This window comes from Ochotona princeps, chromosome 7, assembly GCF_030435755.1.
Source record: "Ochotona princeps isolate mOchPri1 chromosome 7, mOchPri1.hap1, whole genome shotgun sequence".
NCBI classification, from domain to species: Eukaryota; Metazoa; Chordata; class Mammalia; order Lagomorpha; family Ochotonidae; genus Ochotona; species Ochotona princeps.
This window is the reverse complement of record NC_080838.1, coordinates 13,180,507-13,197,666: the sequence shown is the minus strand read 5'-3', so window position 1 is coordinate 13,197,666 and position 17,160 is coordinate 13,180,507. Positions and strand designations below refer to the sequence as shown.

The 17,160-nt window shown below is 47.0% G+C and overlaps 1 protein-coding gene across 1 annotated transcript in view; it reads right to left on the bottom strand.

The window, feature by feature from the left end:
* The window catches only part of ANAPC10 (anaphase promoting complex subunit 10), a 70,259-nt gene that overhangs the window by 44,439 nt on the left and 8,660 nt on the right, over nt 1-17,160 (bottom strand). Inside the window, exon 3 of the mRNA XM_012927838.2 lies at nt 3,051-3,141. Within this exon, the coding sequence (XP_012783292.1) occupies nt 3,051-3,141 (91 nt within the window). The remainder of the gene's footprint in view (nt 1-3,050; nt 3,142-17,160) is intronic.

Sequence of the window (17,160 nt, the reverse complement as noted above, 5' to 3'; positions counted from 1 at the left end):
GGGAGGTTTTGTTTTCTAAATAGTTTTCAGAATGACCACAAGAGGGAGAACATGGAGCAATTTTTAAAAATGGATCCCAAAATTAAGGAATCTAATTAACTGTACCTTAAGAGTTAAACTCTACCAGAAACAGGCACTATCTTAATTACAATGGTCTCTTTGGAAAGTACTCCGGATCAAACGTCAGTCTGTAAAGGCAGCAGGGCATACACAGCACTGAGAGCAAGCTTCCACAAGGTAAGCTATCCATCAGGAAGGAATGGAGCCAGCTACAGACTGCCTCAGGCCGAGATGTCAAACAGCTAACACCGAAAAACTACACACAGGGTAAGTAACTGCTGCCTGGTTTCCAAAAGAAGCCAGAGGCGTCAAGTTGACATCTTTTCTGCTAGGTTTGGGAAGAAAAATAGAGAAAGCAAAGGAACAGGAAGACATTTCGAAGGGCATTCTGAGTACAGAATGTCTTTCTTACCATGCTAAGACCAAAGATCATGAATAATATTAAGATCTTTGGTATTAAAAAAAAAAGGCAAAAGCCAATCTAAAGGATCAGTTTTTTTTCTCAGAGTGATTCTATTTCTTTTTTTTAAATTTAATTTAATTTTATTTTTTATTCTATTTCTACATTATGAAATTGTCCTACAAATTTAGGACAACTTCGTCACCAGGTTAGCAAATAGCAAGTAGATTTGGCCCAAACACAAATGCTTTATATATTCTACCTGAGTTATTTCTGAACCTCGTGACACAGCAACTATTGCTATCTCCATTTACTAAATAAATATTAGCATGCTAATACAACTGCAGTTGCAGTGAACGTGTCTGTCTGCCTCAAAGAACCTTTCCCAGCACTGTCTTCCTTTTACTTGATTGCACTTACTCAATAGTCATTGATACAAATTTACAGTGATAGGAGGGTGTCTGCAGTTCTTTACCTAAAACATGGATTCATATATCATATGTCTCAGGTTCATATATCCCTAAAAATCACAGGTATGCTTTATGATATAAACATAGCCATTAGATTTGCAAAGACACTTGACCTCACCACACACAAGCTTTTAAAATTATTATTCTAAAATGTAGAGTAAAATCTTAATATTGATTTCAGGGACACATTATTATGCATATTTAAGGGCTACAGTGTACTATTTAAATACTACTATCCAACCTGTGATGATCAGACCAAGGAAACTGGTAATATCCATCACCTCAGGCTTTTATCATCTGTCTTGATAACACTGAAAATTCTCTCTACTAGCAAGTTTAAAATACACGATGAAATGTTCTCAGCCATGGTTACTCTCCTGTGCTACAGACCTCAAACGGTATTCCTCCTAGTCAGTTGTACCCTTGGGGCCTCCGCTACCTCCCTCAGCCTTTGCTATGCACTCTTCCCCTCTTTAGCACTATTAGACCAACTTTATCAGCCTCTACATATGTGAGTACTTCAAAAACTTCATGAAAAATGAAACAAAAAGCTAATACACATTTCCCACAAACCTCTTGAAATACCCTTATGTTAATTGGGAATATGCAGGAGTTGTCTTTCTGTGCTTTATTTCCGATATTTCTTTCCAGTTCTGTCCATACTGCCATAAATATCAGGATTCTACATTCAGGCAGTGCTCTGGGATGGGTAGGAGGCTAGGTGGGGCTTCTCGCTTTATCTCCCTTTTTATCCCAAATACAGAAAAAAAAAAAATGAGGAAACAAACAAACAAAAAGCTGTACATGCAAGGTGTATGACCTGCATAATTACTTCACCTTTCTATATCTCAAATTGAAAATACACACACACACACACACACACACACATATAGTATCTATATCCTGGAAGGCTGTTAAGAGAGAAAAAAAGAAAACATATATTCTCTAAAATTTATCTGTGTCTTTCTCTTTCAAATAAAAATGGAAATTAAAAAAAAATTTTTTTATTAAAGGAAAGTACAAGCATTGGTATAGCAATTAAGTTACTATTGTGATGCTTGTGTCCCAAACTGGAGTGTCTGATTTGCAGCTCTACCACTTCTGATGCAGTTGTACCCCTGGAGGCAACAGACTGTCCTGTGACCACATGGGAGATCTCACAGCTGGTGATAAGAAAGGAGCAAGGTAACAAGTTAACTGGTTTCCATCTAAGTCCATCATTTGAAAGCACTTAATAAATGTATAGCTATTTTTATTTCCTCCTATAAAATTTTTTTAAAGCTTTATTTATTTTTATTGGAAAATCAGATTTACAGAGAAGGAGAGAAAGGGAGAAAGTTCTGTTCACTGGTTCATTCCCCAAGTGGCTACAACAGCTGCAGATGAGCCAGTTCAAGGCCTCAGGAACCAGGAGCTTCTTCCAGGTCTCCCACATGGGTGCAGGGTCCCAAAGCTCTGGCTGTCCTTGACTGCTTTCCCAGGCCACAAGCAGGGAGCTGGATGGGAAGTGGAGCAGCTGGGACACAAACCAGCACCACATGAAATCCTGGTGCATGCAAGGCGAGGACTTCTGCCACTAGGCTACTGCTCAACTCTAGCATGATAGCCACTTGGGGAGTGAACCAGCAGACAGATCATTCTCTCTGTAACTCCTCTCTGTAAATCTGACTTTCCAATAAAAATAATCCTTACAGAGAAAAAGAGAGAATTCATAATACAGGACATTAATTCTAATTGTCTTTTTAAAAGAGTAATTTTACTTGAAAGTGAGCTTCTGTCTGCTGATTCACTCCCCAAATGGCCATTATGGCCAGGCTTATCCCAGACAAAACCCAGGAGCCTAGACCTTTCCCCAGTTCTTCCACATGAGTACAGGAGCCCAAGCACGTGAGCCATCTTCCATCACTTTCCCAGGTGTATGAGTAGGCAGCTCAATTGGAAGTGGAACAACCAGGACTTGAACTGGCACTATACGAGATGCTGGCATTGCAGGCAGGGGTTCAACCAACTAAGCCACAATGCCAGCCACTAATTTCTATTACTTAAATTTCATGTAAACAAAATCAATTCTATTGTTCATTTATACCCCACACTACAAGAAAAAATTGAAAATATATTACCTGAATTGGATGTTCACTAAATGAGGCTGGGAGCCATCTGACTGCCAGTAAGTTTCAAGATTGTCATCTCGTAACTGATCCACTCCAAATCCTAGTAACACCAAATAGTGGCAATTAACTTTCATGAAAAAGAAAGAGCTCTATAGCCAAGCTGTACAAGTACTTACATAAATCTGTCCAGAAATGTAATACATTTAAATTAACTAGAATTCTGCACTCTTTTTATCTAGATCCAATCTCAGAAATCACACCTGCACACACAGAATTTCTGAGAACCAAGTTTCTGCGGTTGCTGACATCAAAAAGAAAAAAATTTTTTTCTATGATATATTCTAAAGCTGAAACATATTCAAGCCTGATTTCTTAGCCTGTTCACACCTGAAAATATGACCCTCACTTTCTGCAAAGCCTTGTTAAGTAACAGGTTCTAATAAGTTCAGTATGTCATACTTACTGTGACAAGGAACAAATCTTAAGACATTTTCAAAAGACATACTCCTTTTGAAACCAAGCACTTCTGATTAAAATTTTTATTTTTAAAAATATTTCTTTATTTTAGAAGTCAAAGTTACAGAGATATAAGGACTGACAAAGAAAGAGAAATCTTCCCTTGTCTGGTTTACCCCAGGAGGCTGCGAAGACTAGTGCTCGACCAAGCCAAAGCCAAGAGTGTAGGATTTTATCTGTGTCTCCTACGTGAGTGGCAGGGCTCCAACCACTTGGGTCACCTGCTGCTGCTATGCTGAGGTCACTAGTGGGGAACTGGATGGGAAGTGTGGCAGCCAGGACACAAACCAGCACCCATATGGGATGTTGGGATTGCAGCATGTGTACCTGCAATGCCACAATTACCCAACCCTATACTTCTCGAAATGAAATTTACACCCATATCTTCTTGCCACTGTAGAAGACTGAAGTTGAACTACACCGTTTTTCCCTAAAAATTACAATTCATATTAATTCTATAAATGTGACTGATTTGATGGTAAAGGGTAGATGCTTCAAAAGAAGGGAAGAAATTGGTTGGATTTACATTTGGGGGGCTAGATGACACATTAATTATGGCTCCTACTCAAAAGGTACAAAAGAACATAATAAAAAGTCACTACTCCCCATCACCTTGTTCCGCTCTCTGAATCAATGTTACTCGTGTCTTGCATATGGCTGCATAGATATCACATGCACAGACACCACAGGTCTCATAAGAGTCTCCAAAAAACTCACATGGATGTTTGAACTGTGCAGCTTTAATGTTAATGATTGAGGATGGAGCCTTGCTGTGCTGTGACTGACAGGTGGGTCTAGTGCGAGATGCATAGTTTGTTAAGAACCATTGGTGAGTGGTTCTCTGGTGTGGGTTGCTTATTCTAAGCTGAACTCAGCCTGGTCCTTGGCATCCCAGCTCAACACGGGATTGTTTTCCACATCCACCATGAGCAGTGTCCACACAGGCCACCTGATCCTGAACTGTAACCTCCAAACTATAAGCTGAAATAAACTTAGCATTGTCCAAGAAGCGCCTTTTGGGTATTTTGGCTAAAGGAAGGAAAAGGTGACTAACACCATACACACGAGCAGGCACACAGGAATTGCCATTACACAGACAATGGCACATTCTACACAGTTCTGCACTTAGGTGGTTTCCTTTTTTTCACTTCACCTACCTGATGTGGAAAAATCATTCCACATCAACAAATAAACACCGTAATACCAAAGTAAGCAAATAATGATATCAGATTTATTATATGCCAGTTCGATTTTTTTAAGATCATAGGTTTTTAAAATTTGTAATGAAATAAGAAAAATCTCAAATTCATACTAAGAATCACTACTAAACAGGAATCAAGACTGTATTTGATTTGTAGAGGGAAGTTCCCTCTTCCTGCTCCTGTCCGGTGACTGCTATACACACTCACACACAAACGCTCTCTCTCAGACCCTGCCAGGATGCCATCTCCAGGAGGATGCTGGGCAGACCATCCTGCCTCTGGAGCTGAAGGTAACCGCCTCTGAGCACTAAACTAAGAGGCTCCAGCTGAGCACCCAATAGACTGCCTCCTTCACCCATGCCCCACCACATCTCTCCAATCCTAGAAAGTACAGACGGAGGGGAAGTTCAGGCTCCTTCCCCAGCCCGATGCAGTCACGCACCACCAAGTCAGGATGCCAGAGGCCTCCTGGGTCCTGAGGAAGAGCAGTTCCCACCACAGAACATACAACCTCCGTCACAAAAGGGGGCCAGCCACATCTGGAGTACATGCAGAACTACAGCTAATTTCCCGGTAACAGCATTTATACTTAACCATCTCAATAAACCAAAGCATGAAGGAATTTGAAAGATAAATTATATTAAATAATAAATCATTTTACTTACAAAATATAAACCCTCTTTGTCTAATAATTTAGACCCACACAAACATTTCTCCTGAAAGGGAGGTTCTTGGTATGGGGAGAGTTGGAAAGAGCTCTGAACGAGAAAGAGAACTAAATTATCCTCTAAAAGTACAGTCCATTCGTTTAGATTTACTAACAGATTAGGGATCACCTTGCCTACACTGAAGCCAGGCAAGGAAAACAGCGCAGGGAAGCATCTTTGTTCCCCTGGGAAAGGACTGGCTAGAGCTGATGACTGTGGCTGATGCTGGCCTGGCGTGAAGCTTTCAGAACTTGAATCCAGAACCCCAAGGTGGCTGGGAGGTAGGGGTGGAGCTGAGATACAGCCGGTAACTAAGGCAGGAGGGGCCTGCAAAAGGAAAGGTGGTATAGGTAGCAGTGTTAGTCACACCGCTCAGGGCGTTGTCACTAGGCTGAAACCAAAGCCAAAAACAGTCAGGGACCTCGCACGCATGGCTGACCCCAGAGCCAGAGCACTCATTGTACTCAGGGGGCTGATCACATCGCTGACACCACATCCAAAACCTGTCGTGCTGCTCAGGGCACTGAAACCGAAGCCAGCAGCAGTCACGATTCTCCAGGGGTTGGTCACATCGCTGACACCACAGCCAGACGTGTGTCTTCCTCTCAGGACACTGATCATATTGCTCACACCAAAGCCAAAAGCAGTCTTTGAATGAACTGGCAGCTGTGGTAGAGGCCACTGTGTAGGTGGCAGGAGCCCAGCTAGTGGAGACAGGAGCAACTGAGGTTGGAGTTGTGGCTAATGCAGCAGGCAGCTGACAGCAGTGTTTGGCCAAGGATACAGGTGCAGCAGACCCATGCCACCAGATGCAGGCTTTCCAGCTAGGGTGAAGGAGCTGGTCATGGTGGGACGGATGGAGCCGGAAGATGCTGCAGCTATGGCTCTGGGAGCAGGTGGTAAAGGGCCTTCATTTTCACTTCTGGACTTGAACATGGGGGGTGCTGAGTTCTCAGCAGGAGCAGTAAGGGAGGCAATCTTAGAAGGTGGGGTACTCAGCTTGCCCAACAGCACCCATGGGATTGGGGTAGGGGTAGGAGGCAGAGCCTGTGGCATGGAGACTTTGGCAGACACCTCAGCCTGGGGGTGCTGCAGGGAACTTGGTGGCATCAGTGACTAGCTTCACCTCAGAAGAAGAGATAAGCCCGTGAAAACAGCCTATGGATTTGGAGTCTAAGAACTGACTGGAAGCACTGAGACCATGAAGAGCCAACAGGAATCATTAGGTGGGCTGTCTTGGGAGGTGAAGAGGTCCCAGCAGCTGCCACCCCAGCATGTTCTGGGAAGGCTGGGGAGCAGGGAGAAATCTGCCTCTTCACCGGGCTCTCTAACTGTGGGCCTCTGTGTGGGCCCCGGAGGACAGCTGATGATGACATGCTGCTGGCAGCAGGCAGGGTGAGCGCAATGGAAGGCTGCACACTGGGTGGGCATCCGGAAAGCAGCCTTGTCCTGCAGGAACTTGCTAAGCCACTGCGATGAGTCTTTCTTTCCCATGTCAAGGCCAGGGTAATGGGACAGCCAAGCTGTGGCACAGAAGGCAAAGTCAGTGGGTCTGCTCTCCTGGAAAGCAGCTTAGCAAACTTCCTTTTATGCAGCCCGGGCTGGCAGGTGTGGGTGGGGAATTCCCCAAGACTAGTTTCCTCTGCCACTGTATTTACAGCTCTTTCTCCCTGGGACTCCTTGTCTGTCACCAAGGAAAGTGACATACTGGAATGATGACTCAGGGCCTCCTCTGTTTTATTTGCCCGCCTTTCTGGCATCTTAGGGCAGGAGGAGCCCATGCTGGAGAAGGGCATGAAATGGGACTGTCCTGCTTCCTCGGAGGGCCTCCAGTGGAGCTGCAGGAGCTGCTAATGGCACTGCCAGTGGGCACAGGGAGGCCAGCTGAGTTGGTACTCGCTCCAGAGCTCATAGGAGAATGGTAGGATCTCTTATTCTCTTATTCAAGTCAGTGTCTGAGCTTTCGGAACAGGTCCCCAGGTCCTTGCCAGCTGAATGTCCCCAACCACTGCTAGCAAGACACCCTCCTTCACTCTCCAGGCCAGCCAGAAGGAGCTGGTCTTCTTCCATGGTCCTTTTCTTCTTCAACACACCATCTGGGAATTATGAACAGACAGCACAGGATTCCTAGCACACAGTGGGAAGGGCTCCCACGAGACAGTACTATAGCTGCTGGATCAGGTAGGGCCTTTGAGGCATGGTTACAAACGGACTGGATGAAGTCTGGCGATGCCAGTGGGCAGGCCTTCTAGAGGGCTGGCTACCAGAAGGGTCAAGGCAGGGAGCATGGCAGGCAGGGAACACTGACAAGTGCAATGGGGCACAGCCGGGTAAGCAGTGGCCGAGCATCTGCTCCTGGTCCTCGCCCTCCTGGGAGGACACAGGCTGCGGCAGGCCAGACCTGGACAGGTAACTGCCCATGCGGCATAAATGGGCACTGGGCACTCTCCTAACACGAGAGTCTGCAGGCTCAGGGAGATTTCCCTTACTGCAGACTTGGTTGGAGTCGAGGCAACCAAGTTTGGCTGAGGCCCTGCATTCTGAATGCCAGAGCACAAAGGGCAGCAAAGGTGTGCAGTAGTCTCCCACCACGCTCCATTCCCTTCCTGCATGGCTGCATGGCCCTTGCTGCTTGTCCTGCCAGAACAGCTGTGGCTCTCACCCTCCGTTATGCATGCTACATAGGAATAAATTAGCTCATCTAATAACCTATTAACTTATACAATATCTCAATTACTATACTTTTAAATAAAGACTAAAATATATTATTGTAAGGGCATATACTATACATGGTCTAGAAATAACCTATTTAACCACAATGCTGTAGGGCACTTAGATTATTGCCAATGTTTTTTTCTTTTTACTACAAATACCCATGTTTTCAAAATATTTTTTTTAAAGATTTATTCATTTTTACTGGAAAGGCAGATTTTACAGAGAGAAGGAGATACAGATATTTTAGGTCTCCCACACGGGTGCAGGGTCCCAAGGCTTTGGGCCATCCTCAACTGCTTTCCCAGGCCACACACAGCTCTTTTCTAAACAAGGATTTTAATCCACTGCTTGCTCCATGTTCAAGATTTGTGTCAGTCACCTCACTGCACCTATAGGCGGCTGGGAGGTTTTCCCAGGGAAAAGGACAAGTGAGACGAATTCTGAAGTCCTGGTTTGCTAGGTGAAGAGATAGGACCAGGCGAAAGGACCAGGAGCAAACAGGAAAACATGCCCTGGCAGGCGATAGGGGACGGCGTGAGTCCTGCGGGAGCTAGAGCCAGGCCTCAGTGTGCAGCAGGAAACGAGCCTGAGACGTGAAAGGAGCCAGCTCACACTGGTTCTTGGGCAGCAGAACAGGGAGTCTAAAAATCCTGAAAACTCCTAAAACTCCTAAAACTGGAACAGCTTCTAGTGCATAAACCACAGGATCAGCACGTTTATGTAGACTTGGATAGATTCTTCAACGTCAGAAAAAGAGAAAGTCACGTGGTACAATCAGATGCAAAAGACAACACTTGGAATTAGAGCAGCGACTGGAAAGTGGGTAGAAACTTGTTTGGGATGCAGGCACCTGGCCGAGCAGTTAAACTGATGGTTAGGATGCCCAAGCACTGCATCAGAGTGCCTGACACCAAGTCGCAGGTGCAGCTCTCACCTCCACCTGCTAATGCAGATCCTGGAATGCAACAGGCAGTGCATCAAGCACCTGGAACCCTACCTCACACACTGGAAGATACAGACTGAATTCCAAACAGGGCCAACTGAGAATCAACTGGAAGATCAGACTCAGAGCTCTCTTTCACTGTCTCACACTGAAACAAACAAAAACTTTCCTATTTATCAAAGAAAAACTTCTTAAAATGTAAAATACAAGCCCTCTATTGTTGGTTTTGTAATTCTTTTTCAAACATTTGTTTGATTGTTTGTTTTTATGGGAAAGTCAATTACAGAGAGAAGCAGCGACAAAGAGAAGGATTTTCTGTTTGCTGTTGATTCCCCTAGCAGCCACAACAGCTGAACTGGAGCTGATTCAAAGCCAGGGGTTTCTTCTGGGCCTCCTCTGAGTTTTGGGATCAACTGTTTTCCCAGGCCACAAGCAGGGAGCTAGTTGGGAAGTGGAGCAGCTGGGACATAAACCAGCACTCATATGGGATCCAGCATATGCAAAGTGAGGACTTTAGCCACTAGGCTACTGCACTGGGCCCAGGTTCTGTAACTCTTCAATCTACACTGTCAAATATGATGCCTTCTAGGCACCGAGTTGCTAATGAACACTCCAAATACACCTAATTAGAGTGGAGATGTGCTGTAGTAGGGAAGTATAAAGTCATACTGGTTCTGAAGACTTGGGTATGAAATACGAATGATCTCATTCCTAATAGTCTAACTGTACTGGATTAGAAACAGAATTAACTTTATATGTTCCTTACTCCTTTTAACTACAGCCATTAACAATATCGAAATTACACAATTACATTTCCATTGAACAGTGCTAAGGTTTTTCTTAAAGATTTTATTGAGGGCAGAGTTCAGGTAAGTCTGGGCAGAGGCGCAGGTGTCTGGATCTCCCAGGCACGTGGCTGTGGCTGGGAGTATCCGAGACGGTCCAGGCTTCCTGCTGAGGATCCTAGCTTCCATTAGATCCCGCTGACACCGCTGAGCTTATGGGTGGCCAGAGCAATAACGGAGGTGGACTTTACCTGCTGGCAGCCCGGCGACAAGCTCTGGGGTCTTGGGATCATGGCATTGTTGCCTAGGGACATCCACAGATAAAGCCCCTGTATGTGTGAGTGAGGAATGAATCCTGAGGGACACCCAATGACAAGGCCATTGTTCCTGCAAGTAACAAGAAGACTGAGACCTGGTGGTTTGAAGGGGAGACACCAGAAGACTTTATGGGTCAGAATAAGGCTACATGGGAGTCCGGAGTTGGGCTTGTTGGCATGAAACATTGATGACCACCACACGCCAATCCATGTGAAAACTAGGGCTGGGAGCCTATCTGGCAGGGCTGGACCCCAGTACCTGACTGAATGTTGGACCAGGGGAGAGGTCACATTAGGCAGGGTCATGACACTAACCAGTTCTCAAGACAACCATGTCCAGGGGTAGATCCTGTGGGCTAAACCTGTGGAAATATAAGTCCTGCTGGTTAGCTCAAGAGTTGGGGTGGGGTGGTGATGGGCTGAGCTAGGAGTGACCAAGGAACCTGTTAACACTCAGGTAAAGGAAGCAAGAATAGACTGGGCTGGTCCAGGCTGCAGCACCCACATGTGCATCCTAAAACAGGGTATTGGACAGACTGGGGTCGCAATATTCACCAGTTCATACAAGGCCAAGACGGAAGAGCAGACTATGCCTGGCAAGGGCCTATCACCTACTGGCATGTATGAGGTCTGAGTACAGGAGTGGGCCAAGTGGGAGAACGTGGGGAACTCCCCTCCTGCGCCATAGCGCCCACTGGTGAGCACGGGTCCAAGCCTGGGCAGGCTGAGGAAGGTAGCTCCAACTGTTGGCAAATGTGTAGGTTGGTTTTAGAACGGGGCAGACTGGGTGGGGCCAAGCAAACCTTAGCTCACTGGCAAGTGCAGAAACCAGGCTGGGCTAGGCTGTCACACTTACCAGCTTGTATGAGTCAGGGATGGGAGCAGACTGATGAGGGCCTGGTTCCAGCACCTGCCAGTGAGAATTGAGACTGGGGGCTGGCCAGGTCAAGTCAGGCTACAGCATCCAAAGGCAAAGGCCAAGACAGACGGGGGCTATGCCAAGCTGGGTCAGAGCCACTACTGGTCCATAATATCTAGGGCTGGGAATAGGCCTGATGGGGAGCAAAGGGGACATTCTTGCTGGGTTATGGTTTCCACTGGTGAGTATGAGGGCCAGAGTGAGGGCTACTGCTCTGGTCTGGGCATGGCTGCAGTGTCCCTTGGCACAATGTGAACTGGGTCTGGGGTGCACCAACTGGATAGACTCCACCACCACCCTGGTGTTCATGAGAACCAGGGTGGGTGTAGCCCAGGCGGGACTAGGTCTGCCCCTGCTGAGCCATGTGTGAGCTGTGTCTGGGTGTAGACCAGGCTTGGCTGAACTGTAACACCAACAGTAAAAACCAGAATGGGTGAAGGCCAGTCAGGAAAGGACACTGTTCCTGCTACGACAGGAGGTAAACTAAGCAGGACTGGCTCATGGACCTACCGATAGGTGTGAAATCTGGCATTGAGAGAAGTTCCGATGGAAGAGTCTGGGTAACTCCTCTGTCAAGACACAGTTCCTGCAAGTAAGTTCAAAAACCACCATAGGGAGCAGACCAGGCCAGGTAATGGTACCTACCAGTGTGCATTTGGCACAGGCCAGGGGCAAACCAGGCTGGGTCAGTTCATATCACCTACTGGAGAATCTGAGCACCAGAACAGAGAGTGGATCAGACCGGATTGGGCCACAACACAAACCAGTTCACATGAGGGCCAGGACTGGGGGCTGGCTGGGCTGCACTAGGCTGTAGCCCTCAGCACCATGAGCTGGAATTGGGGCTGGGCCAGGCTACAGCAGCTACTGGCAAATGCCGAGGCAAGACAGGCCATGCCAGATGGGGCTGCAGCACCCATCCAGCACACATGAAAACTGGGGAGTGAAGGGGAGAACCTAGTAGGAGGGGTTGTGTAGGACTCCCTTGCTGGAGCATCACCCACACTGGTGAGCATGAGAGTTGGGATGAGGGCAGACAAGGCTGGGCAGGGCTACATGTGGCTTCATGTGAGCTAGATCAGGGGAAAAGCCAGGCTGGGTTGACTGTTCCTACTGGGGCATGCACTGGCCACAGTGGATGTGGGTTGGTTGGGCTTTGCTCCAGCATCAGCTGGCAGATGCGGGCATGGGGGAAATTCTGTCAAGGTCAATTGCAGGACCACCTGGAGAGTGCATGCTCCGAGAGTGGGAGTGGACATAGTAGGGAAACAGTGGGCACCTCCACTTGGGTTGCCACTCCGACTGGTGAGCATGAGAACCAGGACTGAGGAAGGCATGGCTAGACAGAGAGTGGCACCCACCAGCACACGCGTGAGCTGGATAGTGGGGTTGGTTGGGTTGAACTAGGCTTCAACACCCAATGGCATGTTTGAGAGCTGAATGGGCATGGGACAAACTGGAACAGTCTGCTGTACATACTGGCAAGCACAGGAACTAGGGCAGGGGGCTGGCCTGGTGGGGGCTAATGCAGGTCACTCCAACTAGGCTGCAGCTCTCATTATTTGTGGGCCGAGTGTGGGATGTGCAGGATCAGGCTGGGCTACAACAATCATCGATCTGTGTGGAAGACAGGGCTGGAGACAGAACTGATCCAGCAATTGCAACCACCCGCTGACTGGGACAAGACTGTGCCGGACCTTGTATCAATGCAAGCACACACAAGAATCAGTTCTGGGATCACCTCAGATGAGTTTCTATGGGAATTCCCCACAACTGAATTGCTGGACTCAGAACCCCAACCACAGACAGAATTGCAAGTTCCAAGGTTTTACCATAGAGTGCATGTGTCAGAACTGGGCCTCCTCAGTGTCTTAGATGCAGCAGTGGACAGGTGCACATGGAGGATATGGCAGCACATTGGAGTCTGCAGAGGATAACTGGTACCACAATAGAGGATGGAGGACAGAACAAACTGATAAACTACTTCAGCCACATGTTGGCAGTGAATATCTAGGCAGAGACTCCAAGTTGGACTGTGTCAACCAGTGGATTCTGTAGAGATTTCATCGTGCATGGTGTGGTGAGATAGGCAGTAATTTAGAACAGTTGAATATCAAAACCTCTTGAGCAGGACCTTTAGAGCATGTGGGATAACTATGATCCACAAAGAAAAAAACAAAAAAAACAAAACAGGCAGTCATCAATGACAGTGGAAGCAATGTAAGAGGTGATTTCGTTGTTCAAATTACAGACAGCAAATATAAAGAACTATGATAATAGTTACATGGCATAGAGGAATTGTAAAACAAATTTATGAGTAGATAGGAATTTTGACAGAGAGGAAAGCGCTGAGCCAAATGGAAATGGTACTAATAAACAGTATTAGAGACTGGTTAACAGGCTAAGCCTTCACCTGCAGTGCTGGCATCTTATATGGACACTGGTTTAAATTCTGGTTGCTCCATTTCCCAACCAGCTCCCTGCTTCTGGCCGGGGAAAGCAGTAGAGGGTGGCTCAAGTCCCTGGGCCCCTGCACCCACATACAAGACCTGGAAGGAGCTCCCGGTTCCTGACTTCAAATTAGCTCAGTTCTGGTCATTATGGCCTATTGGTATGTAAGCCAGCAGATGGAATCTCTGCATTTCTCCTTTTCTCTCTGTAACTAGTTTTTCAGCAAAAATAATAATAATAAAAAAGTATCAGAAGCGAAAAATTCCTTAAGTATATTCATCAGTAGACCCAATAAAGCCAAAGAAAAAGCTAACAGGTTGGAATGTAAGCCAATAAACACCCTAGCTGAACCAAAAGTGGGAAAAGATGGAATACTCAAAAAATTATGGGAAGTTTGACCTGAAGGCATGGGTGCTCAACTCTCTCAACCACGTGGCGGCCACTGGGGGGAATCCAGGCTGGATCAGGCTCAATGCTTGGGGTCCTAGCCCCAGCCACTTCTGCCAGGTGGTGGGCAAATCCTGGGCTTGTCTAAGTCTGAGAGATTTCTCCTTCCGCAGTAATTACACTGTGGGCATATCTCAGGCAGTTTTAGGCAGGCGTGGGACCTTGGTTCTGCCCACCACCACCATTTTGGAGGGAGGAGCTCAGGTTAGTTTGACCTGGATGCAAGGATGCTTGAACCTCTCAGCCACGTGCCTGCCATTGGGAGAATTCGGGCTGGGCAGCCTGAGCACCAACAGTGCTGGGAAAAGCCCACGGGCTGCCCAGCGATGCATTCTGGGATTTCGGGGGTGTGGGCTTACAGGCAGTATGAGAGATGGCACAGGTGGGGATTAGCAAGGACCTTAGGGTCAGGTCCAGGTGAGAAACGACTTCTCTGGGACTTCCATGGACAAGGCTACTCTACTTGAAAGACTACAACATGGAACTCACCAGAGAGAGTCAGAAAAGGGAACAGGTTCTGTGAGGCATGGCCATGAAGTCAACAAATACGTCAGTGAATCAGGTCTGGGGGTAGGTAGTTCTACAGGGGAATATGTGGGCTCACCCATGTGAAACAGCAATCTCCGTTGGCACGTGCCAGAACTGTGGCTGGGAATAGGTCTAGTTGGGGAGCTTAGGGAATGCCCCAACTGGGCTGGAATTCCCATCAGTGAATTTAAGTGCCAGAATTGGTACACTGTTCTGGGCTGAACATGGCTTCAAGTTCCCTTGGCACCAGTGTGGCCTGGGTCTGGGGAGGGCCAGGCTGGGCAAGACTCCAACACCCACTGTTACTTGAAAGAGTCAGGGTGGGTATAGAATGGGCTGGGCTAGGTCTTGGCTCCCGCTGAACCATGTGAGAGCTGTGTCTGGACCAGGTATGGATGGGCTGTAACACCCAACAGTAAGAACCAGAAAGGGTTTGAGCTGATTGGGCAAGCACACTGTTCCTGCCAGGACAACAGGTGGACAAAGTCAACCTGGGCCAGGGACCCACCGGTATGCACATTATCTGCCACTGGGAGGAGAACAGATGGAGGAGTTCGATGAACTCCTTTGTCAGTTTGCAGCCCCTGCAGGTAAGTGCAAGAACCAAGGCAAGAAGCAGCCCAAATCAGATCAGGTTACAGTTACCTGCTGGCATACATGTGGATATAACAGGCTGGGGGTGGGGACAGGCTGGGCCAGTTCATAATATCCACTGGCAGCTCCGAGAACCAGGATGCGGTACAGGAGGAGCTGAGTTGGGCCATATCACCAACCAGTTCACACTCAAGCTGGGATTTGGAGCAGACTGGGAAAAGCTAAGCTGCAGCACCAACCAGCACAGGCTGGAACTGAGGGCAGGTTGGCTCAGACTAGGCTGAAGTACCCACTGGTTGAAGCTGAGAAAAAATGAGCCATGTCAGTCTGGGAGCCGTGGGTGTCATGTCGGGTCGGTGAGCCCCAGAGGTGGGGAGTCCGGAGGGCCTGCATCTCCTGGACCAGGTCCTTGGACCCACCTGTGCACTGGGTGCTCGATCTGTGAGCCCCATCCGTGGAGGTTCCAGCATGGCTCGTTCGCCCGGCTCAGGTCCATGAGCCCACCTAGGAGAACTGACCCTCCTCAATGTAGAGAACGGAGTGCTGGAGAGCAGAACGTGGCGCTCATGGAGGACATGGTAGCTCATTGGGGCCCCCAGAGGACATGTAGTACCACAGCAGAGAATGGACAACTACCCCAGCCAAACAATGACAGCAAACATCTGGGCGAAGGAAGACTGTAAGGTCGATGGTGTCAGCCAATGGACACGGGAAGCGAGTCCTCATCCACAGATTGGCATGATCCAAAGCATTTCGAAACTATCGCAGCTACCTGGGCAGAACCTTCAAAACATGTCGTTGTGATCCTGGATTGATATTGGGTGGCCTTTCCCCATCCTTGGGTACTGGGATGGTTGGAAGGCTGGATATGCTCTATCCCCCATCTCTCCCCTCCCCCCAGGAAATTGGAAGAAGAAATAGAAAGTTTGGAAACAATGATCACACCCACTTCTCCCTAACCTTAGATCCGACCCACCTGATCAACTATGTTAACATCATCTTAAAAAAACCTTATGGTATAATTCTAAATGGCATAGCAAAATTAAATAGCCAAGCATATGTATAATTAGATTCCCAAATTCCTAGATAATAGAAAAGGAAACAGACAAAATATTTGAAGAAACCATACCAAACATTTTCATAACTCTTGAAAAGCATCAAAACAGAGACTGAAAAATATTAGTGAACCCCACACAGGAGCAATACCCACATAAATGTACCCATGTGCACACACACACAAGCACACACATTTCATATATACACTGCTGGAAGTCAGAGAAAATATTGAAAGCAGCCACAAAAAGTCACATTAATTATACCAGACTTCACATTAGAAACTATAAGCCAGAAGATACATGAAAGATATCTTAAAGTATTAGAGGGGGGCCCAGCATGGGCGCTTCGTGGCTGGAGTCCTCTCCTTGCTTGCGCCAGGATCCCATGTGGGCACCAGTTCATGTCCCAGCTGCTCCACTTCCCTTTCAGCTCCCTGCTTGTGGCCTAGGAAAGCAGTGGAGGATGGACCATGTCCTTGGGACCTGCACCTGTGTGGGAGACCGGGAGAGGGCTCCTGGCTCCCTGCTTCAGACTGGCTTGGCTCCGGCCACTGCAGCTGCTTAGGAAGTGAACCAGCAGATGCAGGTTCTTTTTCTCTGTCTCTCCTTTTCTCTGTAGATCTGGCTTTGCAGTAAAAACAAATCAATCTTTTTTTTAAAAAAAAAAAAAAAAAGGTAAAGTATTAAATGGGAAAAAAAAACCTGCCAACTCAAAATTCTATGTGGGGAAAACATGGTACAACAATGAAAACCAAGTGGAGATGTTTTTTACTCAATCATGGCTAGTAGACTTGTAATATGTTAAAGCTTAAAGAATAAGATACCTGACAGAAATCTAGATTTACTCAAAGAGATAAAAAGTTCCATAAATTAAAAATTTTAAGGTAAACATAAAAGATATTTTTAATTGCCCTACAGAATAAATGATTTTTAAAAACAA